This window comes from Thermothielavioides terrestris, chromosome 5, assembly GCF_000226115.1.
Source record: "Thermothielavioides terrestris NRRL 8126 chromosome 5, complete sequence".
NCBI classification, from domain to species: domain Eukaryota; kingdom Fungi; phylum Ascomycota; class Sordariomycetes; order Sordariales; family Chaetomiaceae; genus Thermothielavioides; species Thermothielavioides terrestris.
This window is the reverse complement of record NC_016461.1, coordinates 2,733,920-2,755,514: the sequence shown is the minus strand read 5'-3', so window position 1 is coordinate 2,755,514 and position 21,595 is coordinate 2,733,920. Positions and strand designations below refer to the sequence as shown.

General features: G+C 58.8%; 5 protein-coding genes across 5 annotated transcripts; 3 read left to right on the top strand and 2 right to left on the bottom strand.

Annotated features, from left to right (window-relative positions):
* Positions 1-218: 218 nt before the first annotated feature.
* THITE_46100 (glycoside hydrolase family 18 protein) lies at positions 219-5,299 on the bottom strand (the record flags this gene model as incomplete). Its single annotated transcript, XM_003656853.1, has 7 exons — positions 219-1,356; positions 1,428-1,560; positions 1,632-1,815; positions 1,902-2,693; positions 2,759-3,067; positions 3,273-3,356; positions 3,497-5,299. The coding sequence occupies 7 exons, from the start codon at positions 5,297-5,299 to the stop codon at positions 219-221; spliced, it is 4,443 nt and encodes a 1,480-aa protein (XP_003656901.1).
* A 1,453-nt stretch (positions 5,300-6,752) lies between these two features.
* On the bottom strand, positions 6,753-8,024 carry THITE_2122187 (uncharacterized protein). The gene has a single exon (XM_003656852.1). It carries the CDS (start codon positions 7,771-7,773, stop codon positions 6,934-6,936), a length of 840 nt encoding a protein of 279 aa, XP_003656900.1. The 5' UTR covers positions 7,774-8,024; the 3' UTR covers positions 6,753-6,933.
* A 619-nt stretch (positions 8,025-8,643) lies between these two features.
* THITE_2122186 (carbohydrate-binding module family 50 protein) lies at positions 8,644-10,394 on the top strand. The gene has a single exon (XM_003656851.1). It carries the CDS (start codon positions 8,886-8,888, stop codon positions 10,080-10,082), a length of 1,197 nt encoding a protein of 398 aa, XP_003656899.1. The 5' UTR covers positions 8,644-8,885; the 3' UTR covers positions 10,083-10,394.
* Positions 10,395-13,897: 3,503 nt separating this feature from the next.
* THITE_135005 (3-hydroxy-3-methylglutaryl-CoA reductase) lies at positions 13,898-17,770 on the top strand (the record flags this gene model as incomplete). Its single annotated transcript, XM_003656850.1, has 2 exons — positions 13,898-17,070; positions 17,135-17,770. The coding sequence occupies 2 exons, from the start codon at positions 13,898-13,900 to the stop codon at positions 17,508-17,510; spliced, it is 3,549 nt and encodes a 1,182-aa protein (XP_003656898.1). The 3' UTR covers positions 17,511-17,770.
* Positions 17,771-18,533: 763 nt separating this feature from the next.
* THITE_2122180 (uncharacterized protein) lies at positions 18,534-20,802 on the top strand. The gene is made up of 2 exons (XM_003656849.1): positions 18,534-19,360; positions 19,442-20,802. Exons 1-2 carry the CDS (start codon positions 18,730-18,732, stop codon positions 20,701-20,703), a joined length of 1,893 nt encoding a protein of 630 aa, XP_003656897.1. The 5' UTR covers positions 18,534-18,729; the 3' UTR covers positions 20,704-20,802.
* Positions 20,803-21,595: the final 793 nt, after the last annotated feature.

The window sequence follows — 21,595 nt, the reverse complement described above, 5'->3', positions numbered from 1 at the left end:
TGTTACGCAGAGACTTGCCCAGATGTTCGGATGACAATTACTCCTCTTTTTCGTAGTAGTTGCCTTATGTTTCAAATTAAAAGAAAAAAAAATTGACAGTCTGCTTTACAGACCGCCAACGTCGTCGGAATCATGATCGTACCAATACAAGATACGTCGTGAAGAGAAGAAAAAAGAAACCTATTCCAGTGCCCGCCGCCGCCCGAGGCGTGCACCACCTAGTACAGACCCCACTCGACGTCCTGGTCGTTCACGTTGCCCCTGCAGTCCATGTAGCCCTTGGCGCCCACCTTGCCGCTGCCGCCAAACTGCTTGATCGAGTCGGTGATGATGTCGACGATGTCCTGGGCGCCGACGTAGAAGGCGACGTTGCCCTGCTTGTTGAGGCCCTGGATGCCGAATTTGCAGCTGCCGTACTGGACGAGCTGGTGCTGCTCGCCGATGGCGTTCTCGACCTCCCACTCGCCCTGTGTGCCCTGGATGTTGTGCACGATGCCCATGCAGTCGTCGACCGACGGCGACGCGTCGCTGGTCTGGTCGATGAAGGACGAGTCCTGGCAGTCGTCCGGTGACGGCTTGATGTAGCACGGCCAGTTGGGCACGCTTTTGTCGATCGAGAGATCCGACCAGACCTGGTATGCCAGGTCGGCGCTGCATACGGGAATGTTGATGAAGCCGGGCGTGGTGACGTCCGAGTTCAGGAGGTCGTCGAGTGTGGAGCCCTGGTTGGTGGACGCCGTGGGGCCGCCGTTGGCGTTTCCGTTGGCCTGGTAGCTGCGCACCGCGCCGGCTATCAGGTCCGACACCTTGACGCCGCCGAAGGCCGACCCGTCGAGCGAGTCGAGGCCCGGCGGCATCGAGAACTTGTTATCCACGCAGGACTCCTGGCAGCCAGGGCAGGCAGGCGGATCACAGGTCTCGGCGTCACCATCGGGGTAGACGAGATAGTACAACTTGTCGTTGTAGCAGCCAAACGTCTTGTGCATGACGTCGGTGTCCACATAATCCCCTACCGGGTCTTGGGTATCGCAGGGGTAGCCGCTGTCGAGGACAAAGGCATGCGTGCCCGAGAGGGACCAGATTTGCGGAATGGCGAAGGCGAAGAAAGCCTTGGAGATATTGGCCTGTATAGCCGAGAGCGAGGTGTCGCTGGTTCCCACCGTGGCGATGTTGGGCATAAGATGATCGCCGCCTGCGATAAACTTGCCGTCGGAGACCAAGGTTGTCAGCCGGTCGATAGACGTGTCCGATCCGTTAAAAAGCCATCTGAGTGACTGCTCGTTGACGTAGCCCCAACCAGTGACTACCTGGCCCATGTAGGCGGAAAAGGCATCCTGTTTTTCTGGGGTCCATTCTCTGTGCACTTGCGCGTCAGTAAATGGGCTGCGGGATGGGAAGACGGAGCACGCGAGGGGATGGTCTCTTACCCGCCATCGTCTTTGCCGGTGAGCGCCGCGGCGATTGACACGCTGAACCCGACCAGCGCCTTGCTCGTGTCCTTGAGGTTGTCATATGCGACTTTCCCAGACTCTGTTGTGAGGGAAGGCAGGAACTTGAGGACTAATTATAGGCACCTTCGCGTTAGCCGGGATGATGGAGCACAGCACAGGAGGAAGGAAGCCTCTCCATACCAGAATTGAAGTAGGACGCAACGCCTATGGTGCCCACAAGGTCGACCGCAGCCAAGAGAATCTCCAGCCAGGTGTCGTCGGGCGGGGGCGGAACGGGCGCAAACGTGTTCTCGAAGTCCTTGAGCGAAGGGTCCAGGCTCCCGGAGGCAGCCTGGTAGAGCGCCTTGTTGTAGGTGCTGTATATCTGTGGGAGGGGTTGATCGTGGTCAGCCGGATTCTGCAGGGGAGGCGGGGGGGAAGGGTCCTCTCGGCAAATCAGGCCGCACGCACCTCGTGGATGGAAACCATGGAATTCCAGATCTCGTAGCCAACGGCGCCCGAACCGCCGCCCACGAAATCGGACCCACACTGCAGGGTCTGTTCACAGTTGTTCCCGTCGGTCAGCGTGCCGCAGTCGGCATTCTCCGGCCCGTGGATTGTGTTGGAGATGGATGCGGTGAACGTCCAGCCCTTCGCCTTGTCGATGTCCTTCCAGACCGAAATCACGTCGGACCAGGCGTCGGGCCCGTCCAGCCTGTTCCAACGCTCGGCCGACGGCATGGAAATGTCCTGCACCGCCGGGTCGTCGCAGGGAATTTGGGTCCAATTGCCGTGGCGATCGCCCTCGGCGTACGGGTCGTTCCCGATCTTGATGTTGAGCTTGAAGTCGTCCCACGACCCGGTCGCGTCCGGCGCCGGGTTGAACGTCTCCAGATCGCTGGCCCAGTTGGTGGTGCCGCCCATGGCAAGCCCCTGGTAGAGTTTGGAGCGCTCGGAGCGCACCGTGTCGTCCATGAAGGCGACCCACTGGTTGCCGTCGTAGACGACCACGCGGCTGTTGCTGGTGCTGTCCATGTAGTTTTGGCTGACCCGGCTGGTGTTCGCCAAGATGTCGTTGATCTCGGCGTCGGAGATGTAGCCGGCCGTGCCGGTGCAAGGGCCCGGTTCGGCGTCGGACTGCGATCTCGAGCCAGTGTATTGGCAGTTGGGCGTGTAACAGTTGGGGTCGGCCATGTTAAACGAGCGCCCGTAGCTGGTGACACCGACGACGACCTTGTTCGACGGCACGCCGGCTTTGGTGATCTGGGACGAGCGTGGCCAGTCAGTCAAAATGGGCCGGCGGCGTCTGGAGAGGAAGGCGAGCTCACCATAGACAGAGCGGTCATAGTCTCGGTCAAGTTGACGTGGCTACGCAGGCAGTTGCCAGTGCTGCAGCCCTCCTGCGAATACTGGCCGCCAGCGTCCCACTGGCCGTGGAGGTCGTACGTCATGTACACAATATAGTCTACCACCTTGGAGATGGCGGCGATCGGGAACGCTTTGAGGTACCAGTAGGACGCCGGCGCCGCGATCGACACGGTCTTGCCGGGCAGGAGGTTCTTGAGCACAACCAAGAAGGCGAGGTAGTTGGTCGGGGAATCCTCTGAGTCGGGAGGGATTCCCTCAATGTCGGGTTCCTGTCCCAGGTGCGCTTGCGGGTTAGCACTTGGTCGCACATGATATTACGTACTCGTAGATTAGAGAAGAGGGGGTGGTTTTTTCTTTTCTTTTCTTTTCTTTTTTTTTTTTCCTTTTTTTTTTCTTTTTTTTTTTTTTTTTGGGGGGGGGGGGGGGGGGGGGGGGAGCTCAGGGGTTAGTAGGGTTTGCATGTGCGCAACTCACCCCGGGATATTCCCAATCGATGTCGACTCCGTCCAGGTTGTGAGCTTTGACGAAGTTGGCGATGTTGGTGGCCAAAGTCATTCTCTGTCCAACAAAAAGCGAGTTAGTTCTTCCCTAATCTGGACATCGGGAGCAACTCGGGTGCAAAGGAACTGTTTCGGGAGCAACTAAGAGCTACCCGAAACCAAAAGCGGCAAAAGAAAAGGAGCTCGGGTTTGACGGACATTAGCTGGAGTGACGCCGCTGCGGAAAATGTTATAGGTGGAGGGGTTGGTCGAGAAATCCCAGCCGCCGAAGGAGATGACGCGCTTCACGCCCTGCAGCCTCGTGAAAGCGTTAAACTCGTACGTGCTGAGAGCGTCGCCCGTCGTCACCTGGAAGTCGTCTGTCAAGGTGCCAAAGGCAAAATGGATATGGCTGAACTGGTTCGGGTCGATCTGGCGCGCGTCCTGGAACAGGCACGGGCGGTTCATGCCGAAGCCCTCGAAGTAGGCCAGCTTGATGAACTCAGCGGGCGCGCTGCCCTTGACCACGTCGGTGCCGCAGTTGGAGATGCAGCCGTTGGTGCCGGGCTTGGCCGTGCCGGGGGCGCCCGTGCCCGTATCGGTGCAGAACTCCTTTGTCACGCCGCACTGGCCCCAGACGTCGCAGCAGGCATTGAGCGGGCACGGGTTCAGATTCGAAATGTCGGACCAGTCGGACGGCCTCTCGGTGCCGGGCACTGTGGGGCCGCACTTGGCGTTGGGGTCCGCGGCCGGCATGGGGGGGTCGCCGGTGCTCAGGCAGATGTTGATGCCGGTCCACAAGTTGTCGCAGCCGTTCCAGCCCCAGGTCTGATTGTTGAAGGACTCAATGTCGTCGGCCGTGAGGCTGTTGCTCGCCGCAATGCTGGAGCACGAGTCGCCGGCCGCCGTCTTGTAAGTGGCGCACGTCCCGTCGGCGTTGGGCTTGGGCCGGAAGTCGGGAAGCGTGCCGGCAGAGCAGCAAACATGCTGGCCGGGGGTCAGGGTCGAGCACAGCGACGAGTCCGGGTTGTACTTGGTAAAGTCGGCGGCCGAGATGCCACACTTGGCCGCCAGCGTCGAGCAGCCGTCGCCGGCCGCCACCTGGATCGTCCGGCAGTCATCCCGACGCCCCAGCCTTGTTGTGTAGAGCCGGGCCGCGGCGGTCGCGTTGGTTGCGCCCGTCGCGGTGCCGTTGATGGTCGCGTTGGATGCCAGCGGCACCAGGGGCGTGGTGAACCTGGCCGTGCTGGAGACCTGCAACGTGGAGTTGAGGTCCAGGCAGGTGGCATTGGCCCACGACTGCACCGCCTGCTGCACGGGCGCGAAGGACGAGCCGCTGGCGGCCATGAAGCCGACGACGTGGTCCCCGTCATAGCCCTTCCCACACAGCTGCATGGCCACGGCGCGGCCCGTGACGTTGGAGGCGCGGACCGCGTTCTCCAGGGCCACCAGGGCGTCAGTCCCCGTCGACCGCATGTCCACGGCTTTGCCCATGTAGAGGCCGGCGGTAGTGCCGAGGTTCTGGGCAAACAAGACGAGCGGCCCGTTGCCGTCGGCGGTGAAGCCGTTAGTCAAAAATTGACGAATCTGCCTGGACAGCTGGCTGGGATCGACCGGTTTAGGCCCCCCGCTCCGGTCCGACGTGCCCAAGGTGAAGGAGGCATTGTTGACCGTCTGCGCCGCCGTCTTCTCGGCCGGCACCACGAAGCCGACCTTCTTGGAGGCGCCAAACGAAGTGCAGGCGTAGATGCGGTGGTGCTTGCTGGCATCATCCACCAGGTCGTTGATGCCAAAGTGGTAGAAAACCGTCTCCTGGCAGTGCGACACCTGGTCCAAGCTGTGGTACACGGTCCAGTTGGCCGGGTCTGGTCCCGAGACGCTGCAGAGCCTGGGACAGTCGTCGCTCGGCCGGTAGGACACGGACGCCGACTTCCGCAACGGCGGGTTCGGCGTCAAGCCACCCTCCACTGCCCCGAAGGACAGGAAGAGGGCGGCCACGCCCAGGGCCGTGACCGAGGGCATGACGCCAAGGAACTGGGGGGGAAAGGGGGAAAAGGGGTGGGAAAGAAGACAAACAAAGGAGTGACACCAGGGAAGGTGAAAGAGGGTGAATCGGAAGCGCAGCGTCAACTCGGCCGGTGCTGCTTGCCTGCCTGGCTGCCAGCCTCAAGCCCCAGCCGGCAGCAAGACGAAATTTCGTCTTTTATGTCCATGGCGGAGTGCTGCCATCGTCGTCCGGTTCGGTCGGCCCGTTCGCGTTGCAGCCTGCTGGAGACGCAGAGATGCAAGCCCCCCCACGGTGGCAATGGGCATCCGGTCGCGATGGAGACGGCCGCATCCTTCGCGCGACGCTCAGATTACATCAGGCGCCCATCGCGCTTACAGCCTCCAATCCGCTCTAGGGGCGGGCACACATGTCCTGATCCGGGTCGTCGGAGAAACGTGGTGTAGGTCGACCGGGATGGTTAGTTTGGTGGGGGCCAAGCGCATGCGCCGCAGTAACACAGGGTGGGTCTAGGTACCTGTAGGCATGGCCGAGGGGCACCCGGAAAGCGGACACGGCTCGGGACTGAGAATCGCGCGACATTGGGCCAGAAAACGGCCGCTGCGCCTCGCAACTGGTCGGGTAAAGGGAGGTAACCTAGACACTCGGTGAATGAATTCGTCTGCAGGGAGGCAACAGTGAGCATCATGGCGGACCCCATTATGTGGTGTAAATCCTCCACGTTAGCAGTGTCATTAGTGCTACTACACTACGGATTACACAGGACTTGGTACCTAGGTAGAGTACGGAGTACAATCTATGTCCATACACTACCCGCCAGGGACGGCCTGTGCCTCTCCCACCAAAATTTTGCAGCGAAGCGTTCACCACGCGGCCTAGGTACTGTGTCGCCACAGGAAGCGTTGCGAATTGGCGATGTTGCTAGTTGCGTTGAAGAGGCTGGAAAGTGCAGACTTTGCCAGAAAACGCAGAATTGGCTGATATGGAAGCTTAAAAAGGCGATGCGGTGGGCGCTGAGGCCCCGCAGCCTTCGAGGGCGGCGAGGTTGGCGGTGGCTTCGTTCGCTACCGACATTGCTCGGCACATCGGGTATTCCTGTGCCGACGTCCATACAGTACGCGACAGTACACGGCATACCTCTCGTCTAGTTCCGTATGTACACTAGGCAGTAAGGTAGCTTTCTACTGTACGGAATATAGGCTGCATGGTGGCGCTCACTGCAAAATTTCCGGTGGGAGACACGCAGGCCGCCCCTGGCAGGTAGTGTAGTAGCACTAATGCAAACTGCCAATGGATTGAGTGCAATGGGGACGGTTGGCGGATGATTTGAGCCGATAATGCTCGGGGCGCGAGGGTAACCAGGGACCTGGACGCCGCTCGGAGACGACGGCCGAGTTCGCTCGAGGTTGCTCTCCTGGGAGGCGTCTGCTGCAGTGCATGCGCACCAGAGGTCGGAGCATGAATAAACACATGGCAGAACCAGAGTGAATTCAGGTATTAGCTAACTGGGTGCGCAAAGTCCAAAGTCAAGACAGGCGATCCAAAGAAACGGAAGAAAAAAAAAAAAAAAAAAAAAAAAAAAAATATTAATGATGGACCCGAAATGTCCACGTGATGCCGCGCATTCTCGCGCTTTACACTACAGACTAGATCAGAGTAGCCACAAAGCCGCGATAAAACCCAACGCTCCCAGCATAACGGTGTACCTCGCCTTCCCCCGCCCAGAGGGCGCCGCCCCCGTTGACGGGCAGCTCAAGAAGGTCACGTTGTTGTTGTTGTCCTTGCAGACCTCGGCCGTCATGGCCGCCATGATGCTGCTTGCCGTCTCGGTGCTGAGCTTCACTGCACACGGGTTTCCCGACACAAACGGCTGCACATTGGAGAGGACGGCGCATGAGTTGTAGCCGTTTTGCAACAACGGCGCGGCCGGCAACGTGCCGGTCACGTTGAAGGCGGCGTGGCTCCTGTCGGCGCACGACTCGTTGTTCGCCAGAGCGGCAACGAAGTCGGTCTGTTGGGTGCCGTTACGGATAGTAAAAAAGACCGGGTTGGCCGGCTGGAGGGCCCCGCCGAGATGGAAGTATTCGCTCGAATTTGAGCAGTTCACTGAACTGAAGCTCCATGAGAGCTGGTGCGTGGTCTCTGCGAGGCCGTGTGTCGTTCCAAGGCTGGCGACCCACGTGTAGATATACGTCGGCTCGGTAGTGAAGTTGAAGCGCTCCGGTTTTAGAAAGGGGCTCTCGCCGGAGAAGTTGTGGCCGGCGGTGGTGTCATACAGCTCCAGGTCGAAGTCCGTCTCGATCGACCGGGCCAGGGCGGCGTTCTGGACAGCAAAAACGATGGGGAAGAAGGGCGTTGGCGCGTACGTTTCGTTGCGCGGGAAGATCAAATCGACCTCGAACGTCGCAGGAAAGGTCGGCGTTGCCGTGTCAGCGCCCAGAGCAGCTCCAGCTGCCCACAGCAGGGCCAAGAGCGACAAGGCCGTCGTCATGTTTGGTGGTGGGTTTCCGCTTGTGGGTTGTCAGGTGTCAGGTGCCAGGTGTCGGTTGTGGGTTAGGGGAGGAAGAACGAGCAGAAACGAGAGGCGGCGCGCATCGGAGGATTCCAGCGGGCGAGCGGCACGGAGAAAATGGAAATGGAAGTGAATAGAAGGCAGCAGCAGAAAGGAAAGCCAGTTGTGTACTGTGTTCGGTAGCAGACCACGAGACGAGACATCAGGAGAAAGCGTCAGGCGTTCTGTTCCCGTCTTGGGGAACGGAATCGTGTAATCGAAATTGAATGCCAAGAGCCGCATACTGCACACTATGCCTGAGTGGGGCCAGGCGCGCGGGGGGTGATGCAGGCGACGTTACTTCCGGCGGACCTGACCGAGTGTACTGCGGTATGGAGTGGAGAGTACCGAAGTGCTCCGTCGTGCCTGACCTGACCCCTGGGCCCTTGCCCAATTAGGGGGCGCGGCCAAAGTAACCTTAGTCTCACGACAGATTACTAGTACACTCTGTGTGTACACTACGACCGTGCCGCGTTGCCGCATAGCCAGCCAACCACGGCGCGCGGCTCACACCCGTGCGCTCGGTCAATGGCCTGCTAGGCGGCTGGAGACTCGATAGTACCGTGGCAAAGCACCTGACACTACTACACTACGTGCACGCGATCACGGCCGGCCTCGGTGTCTGCTCGAGTTCAAGACCATGTTGTCTTCGAAGGATCAGAAGCGAAATGCAATAAATTCCTACCGTACTACACTACAGCACTTCCAGTTCCAACTTCCTCCTCGGTTCTCCGCTAGGCGCCTAGGTTATCCACAGCTTACCCATAGGTTACCTACCTAGGCAGCTACCGAGCTCTGCGGGCGGCAGGTCAGCGAGTTCCGAATGTTTGGTGAAGGAGTGGAGCAGCCGATGAGAGCGAGTCATTCCAAGTGCAAGAAATCGATGTATAAGTAGGGGCTGTGACGGTAGGTAGGAAAGTCCAACTGCTCGGCACGCGGACGCCCAGGTCAACTGTGAAACCTTCCCTTGACGTGGGACCCCTTCAGGCGTTGCTCTGCCTCATTGGCCTCCTTTCCCATTCTATCCCCAGCCCCCCACAAAGCCAGCAATCATGGGCCAGAAGATGTCTATCGCAGCCGTGGGCCAGACCACGTCTGTCGTGTGCGACTTCCAGGTCACCGCCGTCAGCGGGGACACTTGTGCTTCTATGGCCGCCTTCTGGGGCTTGTCACAAGCCGACTTTCAGGCGCTCAATCCTTCCGTCTCGTGCCCCGGTGATCTGGTCGCTGGACAGGAATATTGTGTCCTTGGTACAGTGACTACCACCACCTCCACCGCCACACCGACCACGGTCACGGTGACAACGAGCACCCCGACCACCGTCACCCCCACCACCACACCGACCACGGTCACGGTGACAACGAGCACCTCCACCAGGCCGTCGACCACCTTGATCACCAGCACGACTACGAGCCCCAGTTCCACCACCCCCTCGCCCCTGATGCCCAGCCTCGCGAGCGACTGCAACAAGTTTCACCAGGTGCAGAGTGGGGACGCTTGCGCATCTATTGAGCAGTCCGCTGGAATTACGGACGACGAGTTCCGGTCTTGGAACCCGACCATCGATGCCGCCTGCGACAACCTGTGGCTGGGCTACTACGTCTGCGTCGGCGTGCCCGGCGCCACCGGCCCCAGCACCCCGTCGCCTCTGATGCCCAACACCACGAGCGACTGCAACAAATACTACCAGATTCAGAGTGGGGATTCCTGCCAGGCTATTGAGCAGTCTCAGGGAATTTCGGACTCCAACTTCAAGTCCTGGAACCCGAGCATCGACGCCGCCTGCGATAACCTGTGGTTGGGCTACTACGTCTGTGTCGGCGCGCCCGGCGCCACCGGCCCTAGCACCCCGTCGCCTCTGATGCCCAACACCACGAGCGACTGCAACAAGTACTACCAGGTGAAGAGTGGGGACTCCTGCCAGTCTATTGAGCAGTCTCAGGGAGTTTCGGACTCCAATTTCAAGTCCTGGAACCCGAGCATCGACGCCGCCTGCGATAACCTGTGGTTGGGCTACTACGTCTGTGTCGGCGCGCCCGGCGCCACCGGCCCTAGCACCCCGTCGCCTCTGATGCCCAACACTGTGAGCAACTGCAAGAAGTTCTACCAGGTGAAGAGTGGGGACACGTGCGCTGGGATTGAGAAGTCCGCTGGCGTCTCTGACTCCAGTTTCAAGTCCTGGAACCCGCACGTCGATGCCGCCTGCGACAACCTGTGGCTTGGCTACTACGTCTGCGTCGGCGTTTAAGGGCGGCCGTCCCGATCGGCAGCTGTCACGCGGTTTCATAATCCATAACTCGTATCTTTGATGTGTATATATTGTCGTCTCTCAAGGGGAATGCGCCGCAGTAGGCGTTAATAGAATCGAGGGACTTCGGGTTTTGAGACACATGATCGCAAAATGTGAAGAGAAATGAAAAGCATTGACCTGTCACGCAATTGCGTTGGAATAGTACTCGAGGGCAAAAGGAAAAGTAGGCATTTTCGCAGCCCTCTGTTCTCCTTTTGTTGTGCTCGGTCAGAACCGGAGGTTTGGTTCGGCCCCACCCGGCACTTCGGGCCGGGTATCCGTGATCAGGGGTCCCCCGGCCCCGGATATCCGGGAGCCCAACTGCAGCCCAACAGGGCGCCCTCTCTTGCACAGTCTTCCATCCAATACACAGATCAACACCACGCTTGAACGCCTTGCTGTTGAGTGCTCGGATCGCGATAGCTTCAATTGATCGCTTCCGCGCAGTGGGTCCAACAATTAAGAGTCTCTCTCATTCGCCTTGAGAACCTAATTGGCTGTTGCGGGCGCTCCACACACAGTCCCTTGTTCAAATCATGATCAAAGCGCGGCCTTAGAGAAAGGTGACTGTGCCTCGGTGTGAAAAGGAGTATACAAAGCTCAAGCAGCGTTCCCAACCAAAAACGGTTGGCAAAGTTGAGGAGGTTGTTGGCATATGGCCTTGGGGCTCTTGAGCAACAAGAGTCCCAATAACAAAATATGAGATCCCAGGACCCAGAGATTTAGCTCAGTGGTCTGACACCTCATCAGCATGTGAAAACATAACCCCGATAGCAGTGTGTCCCTTAATCGCAAACTAGAAGACTCACAAGCGAACATATCAGCCTACCGGACTGAAAGTAAAATCGCAAATCGACATAAAAATCGCAAACCAACATAAAAAACGCAAACCAACATAAATGGCTCTCGAACATCTCCGTTAGGAGCTATTACACCCAGCTTCTGATACCCGGACTGGGTCTCGGGCTCTCGGCAATCTGAAGACGGGGAGTGCCGGTGCATTGCGCGATAGGCGATAGGAAGTAATCTGTCAGAACCAGCCCGGCCCGGGGCACCGGGCCGGCCCACCGAGATTAGGATCCACCGGCTTGATGCCCAACTGCCGCCCAAGACTGGGCTCCTGATCAGGAGAACTCTCCCACAATACAACATCCTCAACACCACGATTGTTCCCAGTTGTGCGCATTGCTTGCATCGTGATAGCTTCATCTTCCTGAGCCTGCGCAGCGGTTCCAACATAATCGACGCAGGAAACAGGCTGTAACAGACGAATAAAAACAGCAAAAGGAGGAGGAGCAGACCTCATAGCGGCTGTTTGGTGCTCATTTCCCTCGTGAGCCCTACGTAGGTAGCTAGTCTTCGTAGAACCCGTCACCTCAAGTGAAGCGTATTATTCTGCACACTCAGTCTGTTTTGGAATGCGGTATGATTTTGATTACCCTCTTGGCTCTCCTCTCTAGCGACAAAATATGTAAATAAGCGGCCACGGGCCCTATCTGAACGACTAATTAGCTGTCGATGTGGCGGCATCCCCGTCTTGAAGGCTGGCCGGACTCACCTAGCGGTAAAACCCGGAGAGGCGTGATGCTTGGGAGGCACTCAACCAGACAAAGAAATAGTGGCATCAGCGACAGCAATCCCTGCATATTCACTCTCAAGGTATGTCGTCGCCAATCTGTAAGAGCTCGGCGGCGCCCTCCTCTGGTTGCCAGCATGCTCCGACGCATGCTACGCTGCCCTTGCAGCAGGCTGCATTTGCGCTCCGCTCTAGCCTGTGGCGTCATGCAAGGGACATGTGCTGAAAAACTCGAATGCGGGGGTGTGCCCGATGCGTTCGCGAAGCTGTTGCTGAGCCGCGGTGATGACGGCAGCTGAATGTCACGGGTTGGCGTGCAGCCAAGTACGGAATACTCCGTGATCAATATACTAACCATCATAAGCTACCCCGGTTCCCCAACTTGCTGCAGGCGCTTTGAAGTGGAACTTCTTGAGGGTGATCTAACTCATCTAGGAGTGTTGCGTTGTGCGGGAATCCAGGAGGAACCAAAAAAAAAAAAAAAAAAAAAAAAAAAAAAAAAAAAAAAAAAAAAAAAAAAAAAAAGAGGTTAAAAATCCAAAAAAAATAATAAATATGAAGTAAACCGTGGCTAGATGACAATGGCACCTATTTGCGGTGGTATGATCCGCAACATACGGGCGCTTGAGGGTGATTGGAAGGGAATTATCACGGAGAGGCGAGCGATCATGCCTGTGAAAGGCAGGTATGCCGGATACCATGGGAAAAAGCTAATGCCATCTTCCGATGAGATACTTAACTGCTATGTGATAACTTACCAACCCATTTGCTTGGACTCGACGACGGGGTTTCACAGAACAAACAGGGGGTCGTGGGAAGGCAATGACTTCAGTGGAGGACAGGCGTCATTTCGCACGAGGCCCAGCTGTCGTCATCGAGGCGCAGCCTGGGGCAGAGTTAGCACGGCCAGAGCACCAACTCAAGGCATGGAGGTGGTCAACCAGCGTGATGCGCAATGCGGGTAGTGTACGGAATAGTTAGTGTGTCTTGACCGTTTGAAGCGGGCCATCGTTTGCCAGCCACTATGGCATACCGCACGATTAGTAGGTAGTGTTTGCCTTGATCTTGCACGCAACCTTAGTCCGGCAACGTAAGGGCGGCTGGTGGAAGCAAATTGGTAGCTTCCTGGGCTGCAAAGTCACCTGGCCCTCCATCTCGACCTCCAGCGACAAAGGAATGGCCGAGGACAATACTAGGACGGCCCATCACGACAATCGTAACGTCTGAAAGGCGCCTCCCTTACTTGACCGCCTCGAGAAACTGGTGTGGAGCAGCACGCTAACGCGATAACCGCGAAGCGGATTCAAACACAAGTGGCAAACACTGGCATCAGCAGCTGCCTGCCAGTGCCATGGCTTGCGCGCCTCCTATGCCAAGCCAACTGTTTCCCACTTTCCACTCGGCGCTAGCCTATTCCGTCTTTTTGGCTGTGGGGATGGGCGCCGACGCCAATCGTTGCTCGCCATGTGCGACCGGGGATCTGGAACTGAGCAGGTGGGCAGTGCGTTCGCAGTTATGCAAGAAACGGTTGTTGGACCGCGTTACACTAACATGACCCAACCCCAACTGGTCTGAATTTATTTTTTGAGATTGATCACCGCCTCCGACAAGCGAGAGCAGCATCGAACCTCACTCGGCGGTTCGTTCCCCCCTCAAGGTGCCCGCGGACGCTCAATTCAACATTGCCATCGTTTCCCGGCGCGCTGCTGCCGTCCCTGCACCGAACCTCGGTCTCGCGCTTTGCAGCGTTCTTGCCGATTTCCTGGGGGCTGACATCCGCTCGCTGTGTCTCGCTGTGCCGGCCAAGCGGTCCCTTCGTCCACAACAGATCTTTGGAAGCTTGCGCGACACCCGCCGACTCGCAAGTCGACGCATTTCAATACAGGGTATGGTTGAAGGTGTTGCTTTGCTCGAGAGTCCGCTGGTTGTGTGACAAGTCCCTATCCCGTACTTCCCCCTGAATCGGCGACGGCTCCGCTTCCCGCCGAGATGGCGTCGCGGGCCGAGCTAAGCTCGCAACCGAACGGCGGCAGCGCTGCGCGACGTGTGCTTCACAATGCATTCACATGCTTCTCATCGCGGCAAATTGCCAGCCAGGTCAATGGCTAACTGCATTTCGTGGTTCAGATCTCTCTATTCCTCCTGAACGCCCTCATGTCAGAGAGACACCAGTGACGACTTCGTCCCCCTGCTCACCATGATCGCTTCGAACTTTCTGCCGTCGCGATTTCGCGGGGAACAGCCGCGCTCGCAAAATGCCGCTCCCTCATGGCTGAACAAAAAGATCACGCCGCTCCTGCAGGTGCTCTCGCGGCTCACGTCGACGCACCCGATCCAGACCATTGTCGTTGTCGCACTGTTGGCGAGCTCCTCCTACATCGGCCTCCTCGAGGAGAGCTTGTTCGACGCTACCACCAATGTAAGAAAGGCGGAGTGGTCCTCTCTTGTCGAGGGTAGCCGCTTGCTCCGTGCCGGCGAGGATACCGCTTGGACGTGGCAGCCTTGTGATACCGACGCGCCGATCCCCCCTAACGCCGACCACTTGGCTCTCCTGACGCTGGTGTTTCCCGAATCTCTGTCTACCGACCCGTCGAAGGCCGCCCCCATGGCCAGTGCGGTGCCCATGCCCCAAAACCTCTCGATCCGCGCGCTGCCGTCGACCTCGAACTCGTTCACGACCTACTCGCAGGATAGCGCTCTAGTCTTCTCGGTCCCCTACGACCAGGCACCCGAGTTCCTCTCACTCGCACAGGAGATCCCGAATGACATTCCCTCACAGGAGATAAGGGAGACGGAACATGGACGGGAGAAGAAGATGTGGATCATGAAGGCTGCGCGGGCCCAAACCAGGAGCAGCCTTGCGAGGTGGGCGCGGAACGCTTGGGTCGAGTTCCTCGACCTCCTCAAGGCCGCCGAGACGCTCGACATCATCATCATGGCTCTCGGCTACATCTCGATGCACCTGACCTTTGTCTCGCTGTTCGTCTCGATGCGCGGCATGGGCTCCAATTTCTGGCTCGCCACCAGCGTGCTGTTCTCGTCCACCTTCGCCTTCCTGTTCGGCCTCTTTGTCACCACCAAGCTCGGCGTTCCCATCTCCATGGTCTTGCTTTCAGAGGGCCTGCCCTTCCTGGTCGTGACCATCGGCTTCGAGAAGAACATTGTCCTCACCCGAGCGGTTCTTTCCCATGCGATCGAGCACCGCAGGCCCGAGAAGGGATCTGGCAAGGGGTCCAAGAAGGCCGACGTGCCCGGCAGCATCATCCAGTCGGCTATCTACGTCGCCATCAAGGAGAAAGGCTTCGGCATTGTTAAGGACTATGCCATCGAGATTGGCGTCTTGATCCTGGGCGCCGCATCTGGCGTCCAAGGCGGCCTCCAGCAGTTCTGCTTCCTGGCCGCCTGGATTCTGTTCTTCGACTGCATCTTGCTCTTTTCGTTCTACACGGCCATCCTCTGCATCAAGCTCGAGATCAACCGGATCAAGCGCCACGTGGAGATGCGCAAAGCTCTTGAGGATGACGGTGTCAGCCGCCGCGTGGCCGAGAACGTCGCGCAGAGCAACGAATGGCCCGGGGTGGACGGCGCGGATCAGCCAGGAACGACCATCTTTGGCCGCCAGTTCAAGAGTACGCATATTCCCAAGTTTAAGGTGATCATGGTGTCGGGCTTCTTCCTTGTCAACGCTCTCAATCTCTGTGCCATCCCCTTCCGGAGCGCCAACTCCATCTCTCACATTTCATCCTGGGCGCGCGGTCTGGGCGGTGTTGTCACCCCCCCACCGGTGGATCCGTTCAAGGTTGCGTCCAACGGCCTGGACGTGGTGCTCGAGGCAGCCAGGTCGGAAGGGCGGGAGACCATCGTCACGGTGCTCAACCCAATCCGCTACGAGCTCGAATTCCCTTCGGTGCACTACGACCTCCCGCAGAATGCCGACAAGGCAGACGAGGAGGGCTTCGCCGATCTTGCCGGCTACGGCGTCGGCGGCCGGATGGTCGGCAGCATCCTCAAGAGTCTCGAGGACCCTATTCTGTCCAAGTGGATCGTGGTCGCCCTGGCGCTGAGCGTGGCGCTCAACGGCTACCTCTTCAACGCGGCGAGATGGGGCATCAAGGACCCCAACGTCCCCGACCACCCCATTGACCCCAAGGAGCTCGCCGCGGCCCAGAGGTTCAACGACACCGAGTCTGCCACGCTCCCGGTTGGGGGATACACACGCCCACCGCCGTCTCCGCCGTCCGTCCCGCCAACGCCCGCCCTGACGGACGATGAGTCCGAACCGGCGCAAAGCGCTGCTCTGCCGGGGCAGGCAGTGCCGGAACAACCGGTGACTATCCGTAGCCAGGAGGAGATGGAAAAAATGCTCCAGGAAAAGCGCGCACACGAACTCAACGACGAAGAAGTCATTGCGCTGTCGATGCGCGGCAAGATCCCCGGGTATGCACTGGAAAAGACACTCAAAGACTGTACGCGCGCCGTCAAAATCCGCCGGACTATCATTTCGCGAACCAAGGCGACCGCGGATTTGACGGGCTTCCTGGAGCGATCGAAGCTTCCCTACCAGAACTACAACTGGGCCCAGGTCCTCGGGGCGTGCTGTGAGAACGTCATTGGATACATGCCCCTGCCTGTCGGCGTTGCGGGCCCACTGGTTATCGACGGGCAGAGCTACTTCATCCCCATGGCCACGACGGAAGGCGTCTTGGTAGCAAGCACGAGCAGAGGGTGCAAGGCCATCAACTCGGGCGGCGGTGCGGTCACGGTTCTGACGGCCGACGGCATGACGCGCGGGCCCTGCGTGTCATTCGAGACTCTCGAGAGGGCCGGCGCGGCCAAGCTTTGGCTCGACTCGGAGAAGGGCCAGTCGGTGATGAAGAAGGCGTTCAACTCGACCAGCCGCTTCGCCCGCCTCGAGACGATGAAGACGGTGCTCGCGGGCACCAACCTCTACATCCGGTTCAAGACGACGACGGGCGACGCCATGGGCATGAACATGATCTCCAAGGGCGTCGAGCACGCGCTGAGTGTCATGATGAGCGAGGGCTTCGAAGACATGAACATCGTGTCGGTCAGCGGCAACTACTGCACGGACAAGAAGCCCGCGGCGATCAACTGGATCGACGGGCGCGGCAAGAGCGTGGTGGCCGAGGCCATCATCCCCGCCGAGGTGGTCAAGAGCGTGCTCAAGACGGACGTCGACACCATGGTGGAGCTCAACGTGAACAAGAACCTGATCGGCTCGGCCATGGCGGCCTCGGTCGGCGGCTTCAACGCGCACGCCGCGAACATTGTCGCCGCCGTCTTCCTCGCGACGGGGCAGGATCCTGCACAGGTGGTAGAAAGCGCCAACTGCATTACCATCATGAAGAAGTGAGTAACCTTCCTCGCGCGGACTTGTGGGAAACAAAAAAATGGCTAACGTGTGCACGCCCAGTCTCCACGGATCGCTGCAGATCTCGGTCTCGATGCCCTCGCTCGAGGTCGGCACCCTCGGCGGCGGCACCATCCTGGAGCCGCAGGCGGCCATGCTCGACATGCTCGGCGTCCGCGGCCCGCACCCGACGAGCCCCGGCGAGAATGCCCGGCGGCTGGCCCGTATCATCGCGGCTGCCGTCCTGGCTGGCGAGCTGTCGCTCTGCTCTGCCCTGGCCGCCGGACACCTGGTCCGCGCGCACATGCAGCACAATCGCTCTGCTCCGCCGACCCGGAGCACCACGCCGGCGCCGATGACCTTGGTCGGCGGCGTGGACAGGGCGGCGGGGTCGACGACGGCGTTGAGCGCTGCGGCCATTGAGCGCCGTCGCCATTGAGACGGCTGCTTGGGACCCGGCCCGTTTGGCTATGACTGTGTGGAATTGTGGGGGAGGGGGGTAATGTAGATACGTGTTCGTGCTTGCAAGTGCATCGCTGCAGTGGAGCGGAGAGAGCAGCGAAGGCAGTTGTATAATGCCGGCAAAGAGGGGGGTGATAGAGTAATGGCTTCTTTCTGTTGGAGTGCTTTGGATCCTGGGCCGTCTATCTAGACATTCCATCTAATCCTGATAGAAGAAGCCTTCCTTACCTTAAGGCCGCATCTCCGGGGAACCATCCTTAACGATCCTTAACGCCGTATCTCCGGGGAACCCGTCTTCATGTGTCCATCCGGCTCGGCCATGCGACTTTCCTGTTTCTCGTGATCGGCTCGGATCTGATTGCGTGGTCGTTTCATCGAAGTCGGCCGGGTGAGTCAGAGGGCACGGCTGGATGCATCATGGCGGGGCGCTTCTGCCCCGAGCGCAGGGATCATCAACTGCCGGGAGGTCGGGGCTAACCCGGACATACGAGCCAGCCAGCCGGTTGGGTCGTGACAGAGAGGCAGGGGCACTTTTACGCAGGCGATGTGACGTGCAGAAGCCAGGATCCGTTGCCAACCTGGGGTGGTCTTGAACTTGGATATCCACACGTTTAGGTAATGGTTCTAAAAAGAGCAACTGAAGAAGAGGAAGAAAAGAAGCTTAAAGGCCCACCGTGCGCACGCGAAAAACTCGACCTCGTTTCTACCCAGGTTCGAAAACTCGAGGCGTTGGCTAACTTCGATTCCCAGCCCTTCGGTCTCCACTCGGGGATCGAACCCAGCCGGGCCCACCTTCTTGACTGAACATTTTGGCCGGGTCGGTTTTACCGCCTGGGGGAGGGGCCATTCGTCGGAAATCAGTTATTAAATCCGGCAGGCGTGCTGCTCTCGTCATCAGAAAAAAATGTTGCAGTGAACACTTTCGTCGGTTGCTCACTCAGATCGGCATTTAATCAGGCTCACTCCGTCGTTTTGCCCCCTGTTCTGGTTCTCATCAATTACATTACCCCTTTTGACGACTTTGCATATGTACATTCGTACGTCCATTAATATCGCCACTTGAGTTCTTGGTGTCTCACGCTCGGGTCTCACTGAACCGGCCTGCTGGGTCCTGTCCTACGACACCCCGTCACTCATTGTCTCAGCCCTTGTGTCTTTCGGAGCGGCCCGTTGTCGCACGCAGCGCATTTGCTGCCATGGCCGCGACCGTCACGGCCGTGGCTGGCAGCCCGGAAAAGGAGACTGAGGTCGCACCCAGCAGCGCCGACACCATCATCTCCTCGTCTGCCCGCACCAAGCAAAACACCATCACCACCCCCGACGCACCCTCAGATGTACCACCCACCGCGAGCAGTCCCTTAGGCGAGGGCGATGCCGCTGCCCAATCAGCACCACCACCAGCACCACCACCGCCGCCGCCACCGGCGCCGGAGGAGACGCGCACGGCGCTGCAGACAACCTTCATCATCCTAGCCCTGGCCTCGGCGCTCTTCCTGGCCGCGCTGGACGTCACCATCGTGACGGTGGCGGTGCCGACCATCGCGCTGCAGTTCCAGAGCACGGCCGGATACACGTGGATCGGGTCGGCCTACATGCTGGCCACGGCGGCCGCCGCGCCCGTGTGGGGCAAGATCTCGGACATCTGGGGCCGCAAGCCCATCTTGCTCATCGCCGTCGGCGTCTTCTGGGTCGGCTCCCTGCTGAGCGCCGTCAGCGTCGGCATGGGCATGCTGATCGTGGCGCGCGCGGTGCAGGGAGTGGGTGGGGGTGGGATTGTGATTTTGGTTAATGTGTGTATTAGTGATTTGTTTTCGATGAGGAAGAGGGGTGAGTTCTTGTCTTTCCCCCCCTTTTTTTTTTCTCCGTTGTTTTCTCACTGAAGACGGAGGCTGACCTAATCTTTGCTAGGCATTTACTTTGGCGCCATGGGCATGGTGTGGGCAGTGGCCTCGGCTGTTGGCCCCGTGCTCGGCGGCGTGTTCACCACCGAGGTGACGTGGCGTTGGTGTTTCTACATCAACCTGCCCATCTCCGGCCTCGGCATGACCATCCTGGCGCTCGTGCTTAAGCTGCACAACCCGCGCACGCCGATGCGGCAGGGCCTGGCGGCCGTCGACTGGCTCGGCTCCCTAACGGTCGTCGGCGCGACGCTGATGGTCATGCTCGGCCTTGAGTTCGGCGGTGTGACCTACCCGTGGAACTCGGCGGCCGTCATATGCCTGATCATCTTCGGCGTCGTTACCGCTGGTCTCTTTGTCCTGGTCGAGTGGAGGCTGGCCGAGTACCCGCTCGTGCCCATGTTCCTGTTCCGGAAACGGCCCAGCGCCGCCGCGCTCGCCGTCGGTGCTCTGCAGGGCACCGTCTTCGTCTCTGGGAGCTACTTTCTACCCCTCTACTTCCAGGCGGTCCTCGGGGCCTCGCCGCTCATGTCGGGCGTGTACATCCTCCCGTGGGTCATGTCTCTCTCGCTGCTCTCGGCCGGCACGGGCTTCTTCATCAAGAAGACGGGCAAGTACCTGCCGTGCATCATCTTCGGCATGACCGTCATGACGCTCGGGTTCGGGCTCTTCACCAACCTCGAGTCCCAGGCGAACTGGGCCAAGATCGTCCTGTATCAGATCGTTGCCGGCATCGGTGTCGGACCGAACTTCCAGGCCCCTCTCATCGCTCTCCAGGCGACCGTCAAGCCGCACGACATGGCCTCGGCAACCGCCACCTTCCAATTCGTGCGACAGCTGTTCACCGCCATCTCCATCGTCATCGGCAGTGTCGTCTTCCAGAATGGCATGCAGAAGCGGTACCCGCAGCTGGCCGCGCAGCTCGGCCCGGACGTCGCGAGCTTCTTCTCCGGCAACAACGCGGCGTCCAGCGTGGGCCACGTCCAGGAGCTCCCAGACGGGCCGCGCCAGCTCGTGCAGGACGCGTACGCGGGGAGCCTGCGGACCATGTTCATCATGTACGTCGCCTTCGCCGGGCTGGGCCTGCTGGTCTCGTTCCTCGTCGGCTCGCGCCAGCTGAGCAAGGACCACACCGAGCACAAGACGGGCCTGCAGCAGATGAAGATGTCGAAGCAGGCGCGCCTGGACGAGGCCGCGAACGGGGTTACGACGTCGGACGAAGAGAAGGACGGAGCCGCTGGGGGAGTGCGGGAGAAAAAGACGGAACAATAAGCCGCGGCTTCGCCAGTTGCCTATTGAATAGATCTGCGACTCAACTCTGGTATAATTAGTTAGAAATTTGTATCTTAATGCGAAGCGGCTCATCCCGTCTTCCTCCTCACTTCGTATTCCCAGAATGCGGCGATGCCGCATGATTACGGAGTTGGCTTTTTGCAGGGAAACTCAAAGAACAAGCGGAGATCACAGGCTTAGAACACCGTTGTTCCATTGCTAGGGGGTTCTGGCACCTTCGCTGCTTTGTGCTTAGTTGAAGAGACAGGTGTTGTCCAGTACGACCTTGGCCGTCCTAGCCATGTGCTCCCCCTGTTGGGGTTCATGGGCTCGCTAGAAAAAAAAAAAAGAAAAAGAAAAAAAAGAAAAAAGAAAAAAAGAAAAAAAAAAAGAAAAAGAAAAAGAAAAAGAAAGGAAAGGAAAAAAAGAGAAAAAAAAGAAAAAAAAATAAAGGAGCACACCAGGTCCTCTCGACCGCTTCCCTAATTATGCCTATCTTAACGAAGACCGGTGCCTATACTAGATTAGCAAGGATTACACAATGACTTGACGGATTCCGACTATACACTAGATTATCATCACTAAGCAGGGCCCCCTTCATAGGGACCAACTTCGGCTCCAAATCGTCGGCAGTGAGGATCTTTCCGCACAATATATATATACATCTGCATTGGGGACAAACTCTTGGCCAACCTGGAATCGGGCCATCTTCCCTATCATGCACTACTGCATCGAAGTGACCAACTCCTACTACGCGGCCGCCTCCTTCGGACCTGCTCTTTTGGGTTGATTGGCAGATTGTCAGACTCGAAAATATTGCTCTGTCTCTTCCGTTGAAATAGTGTGCACGCTCCGGGAGTCGTCATCCTGCCGCTGCCTCATCCTCGCTGCA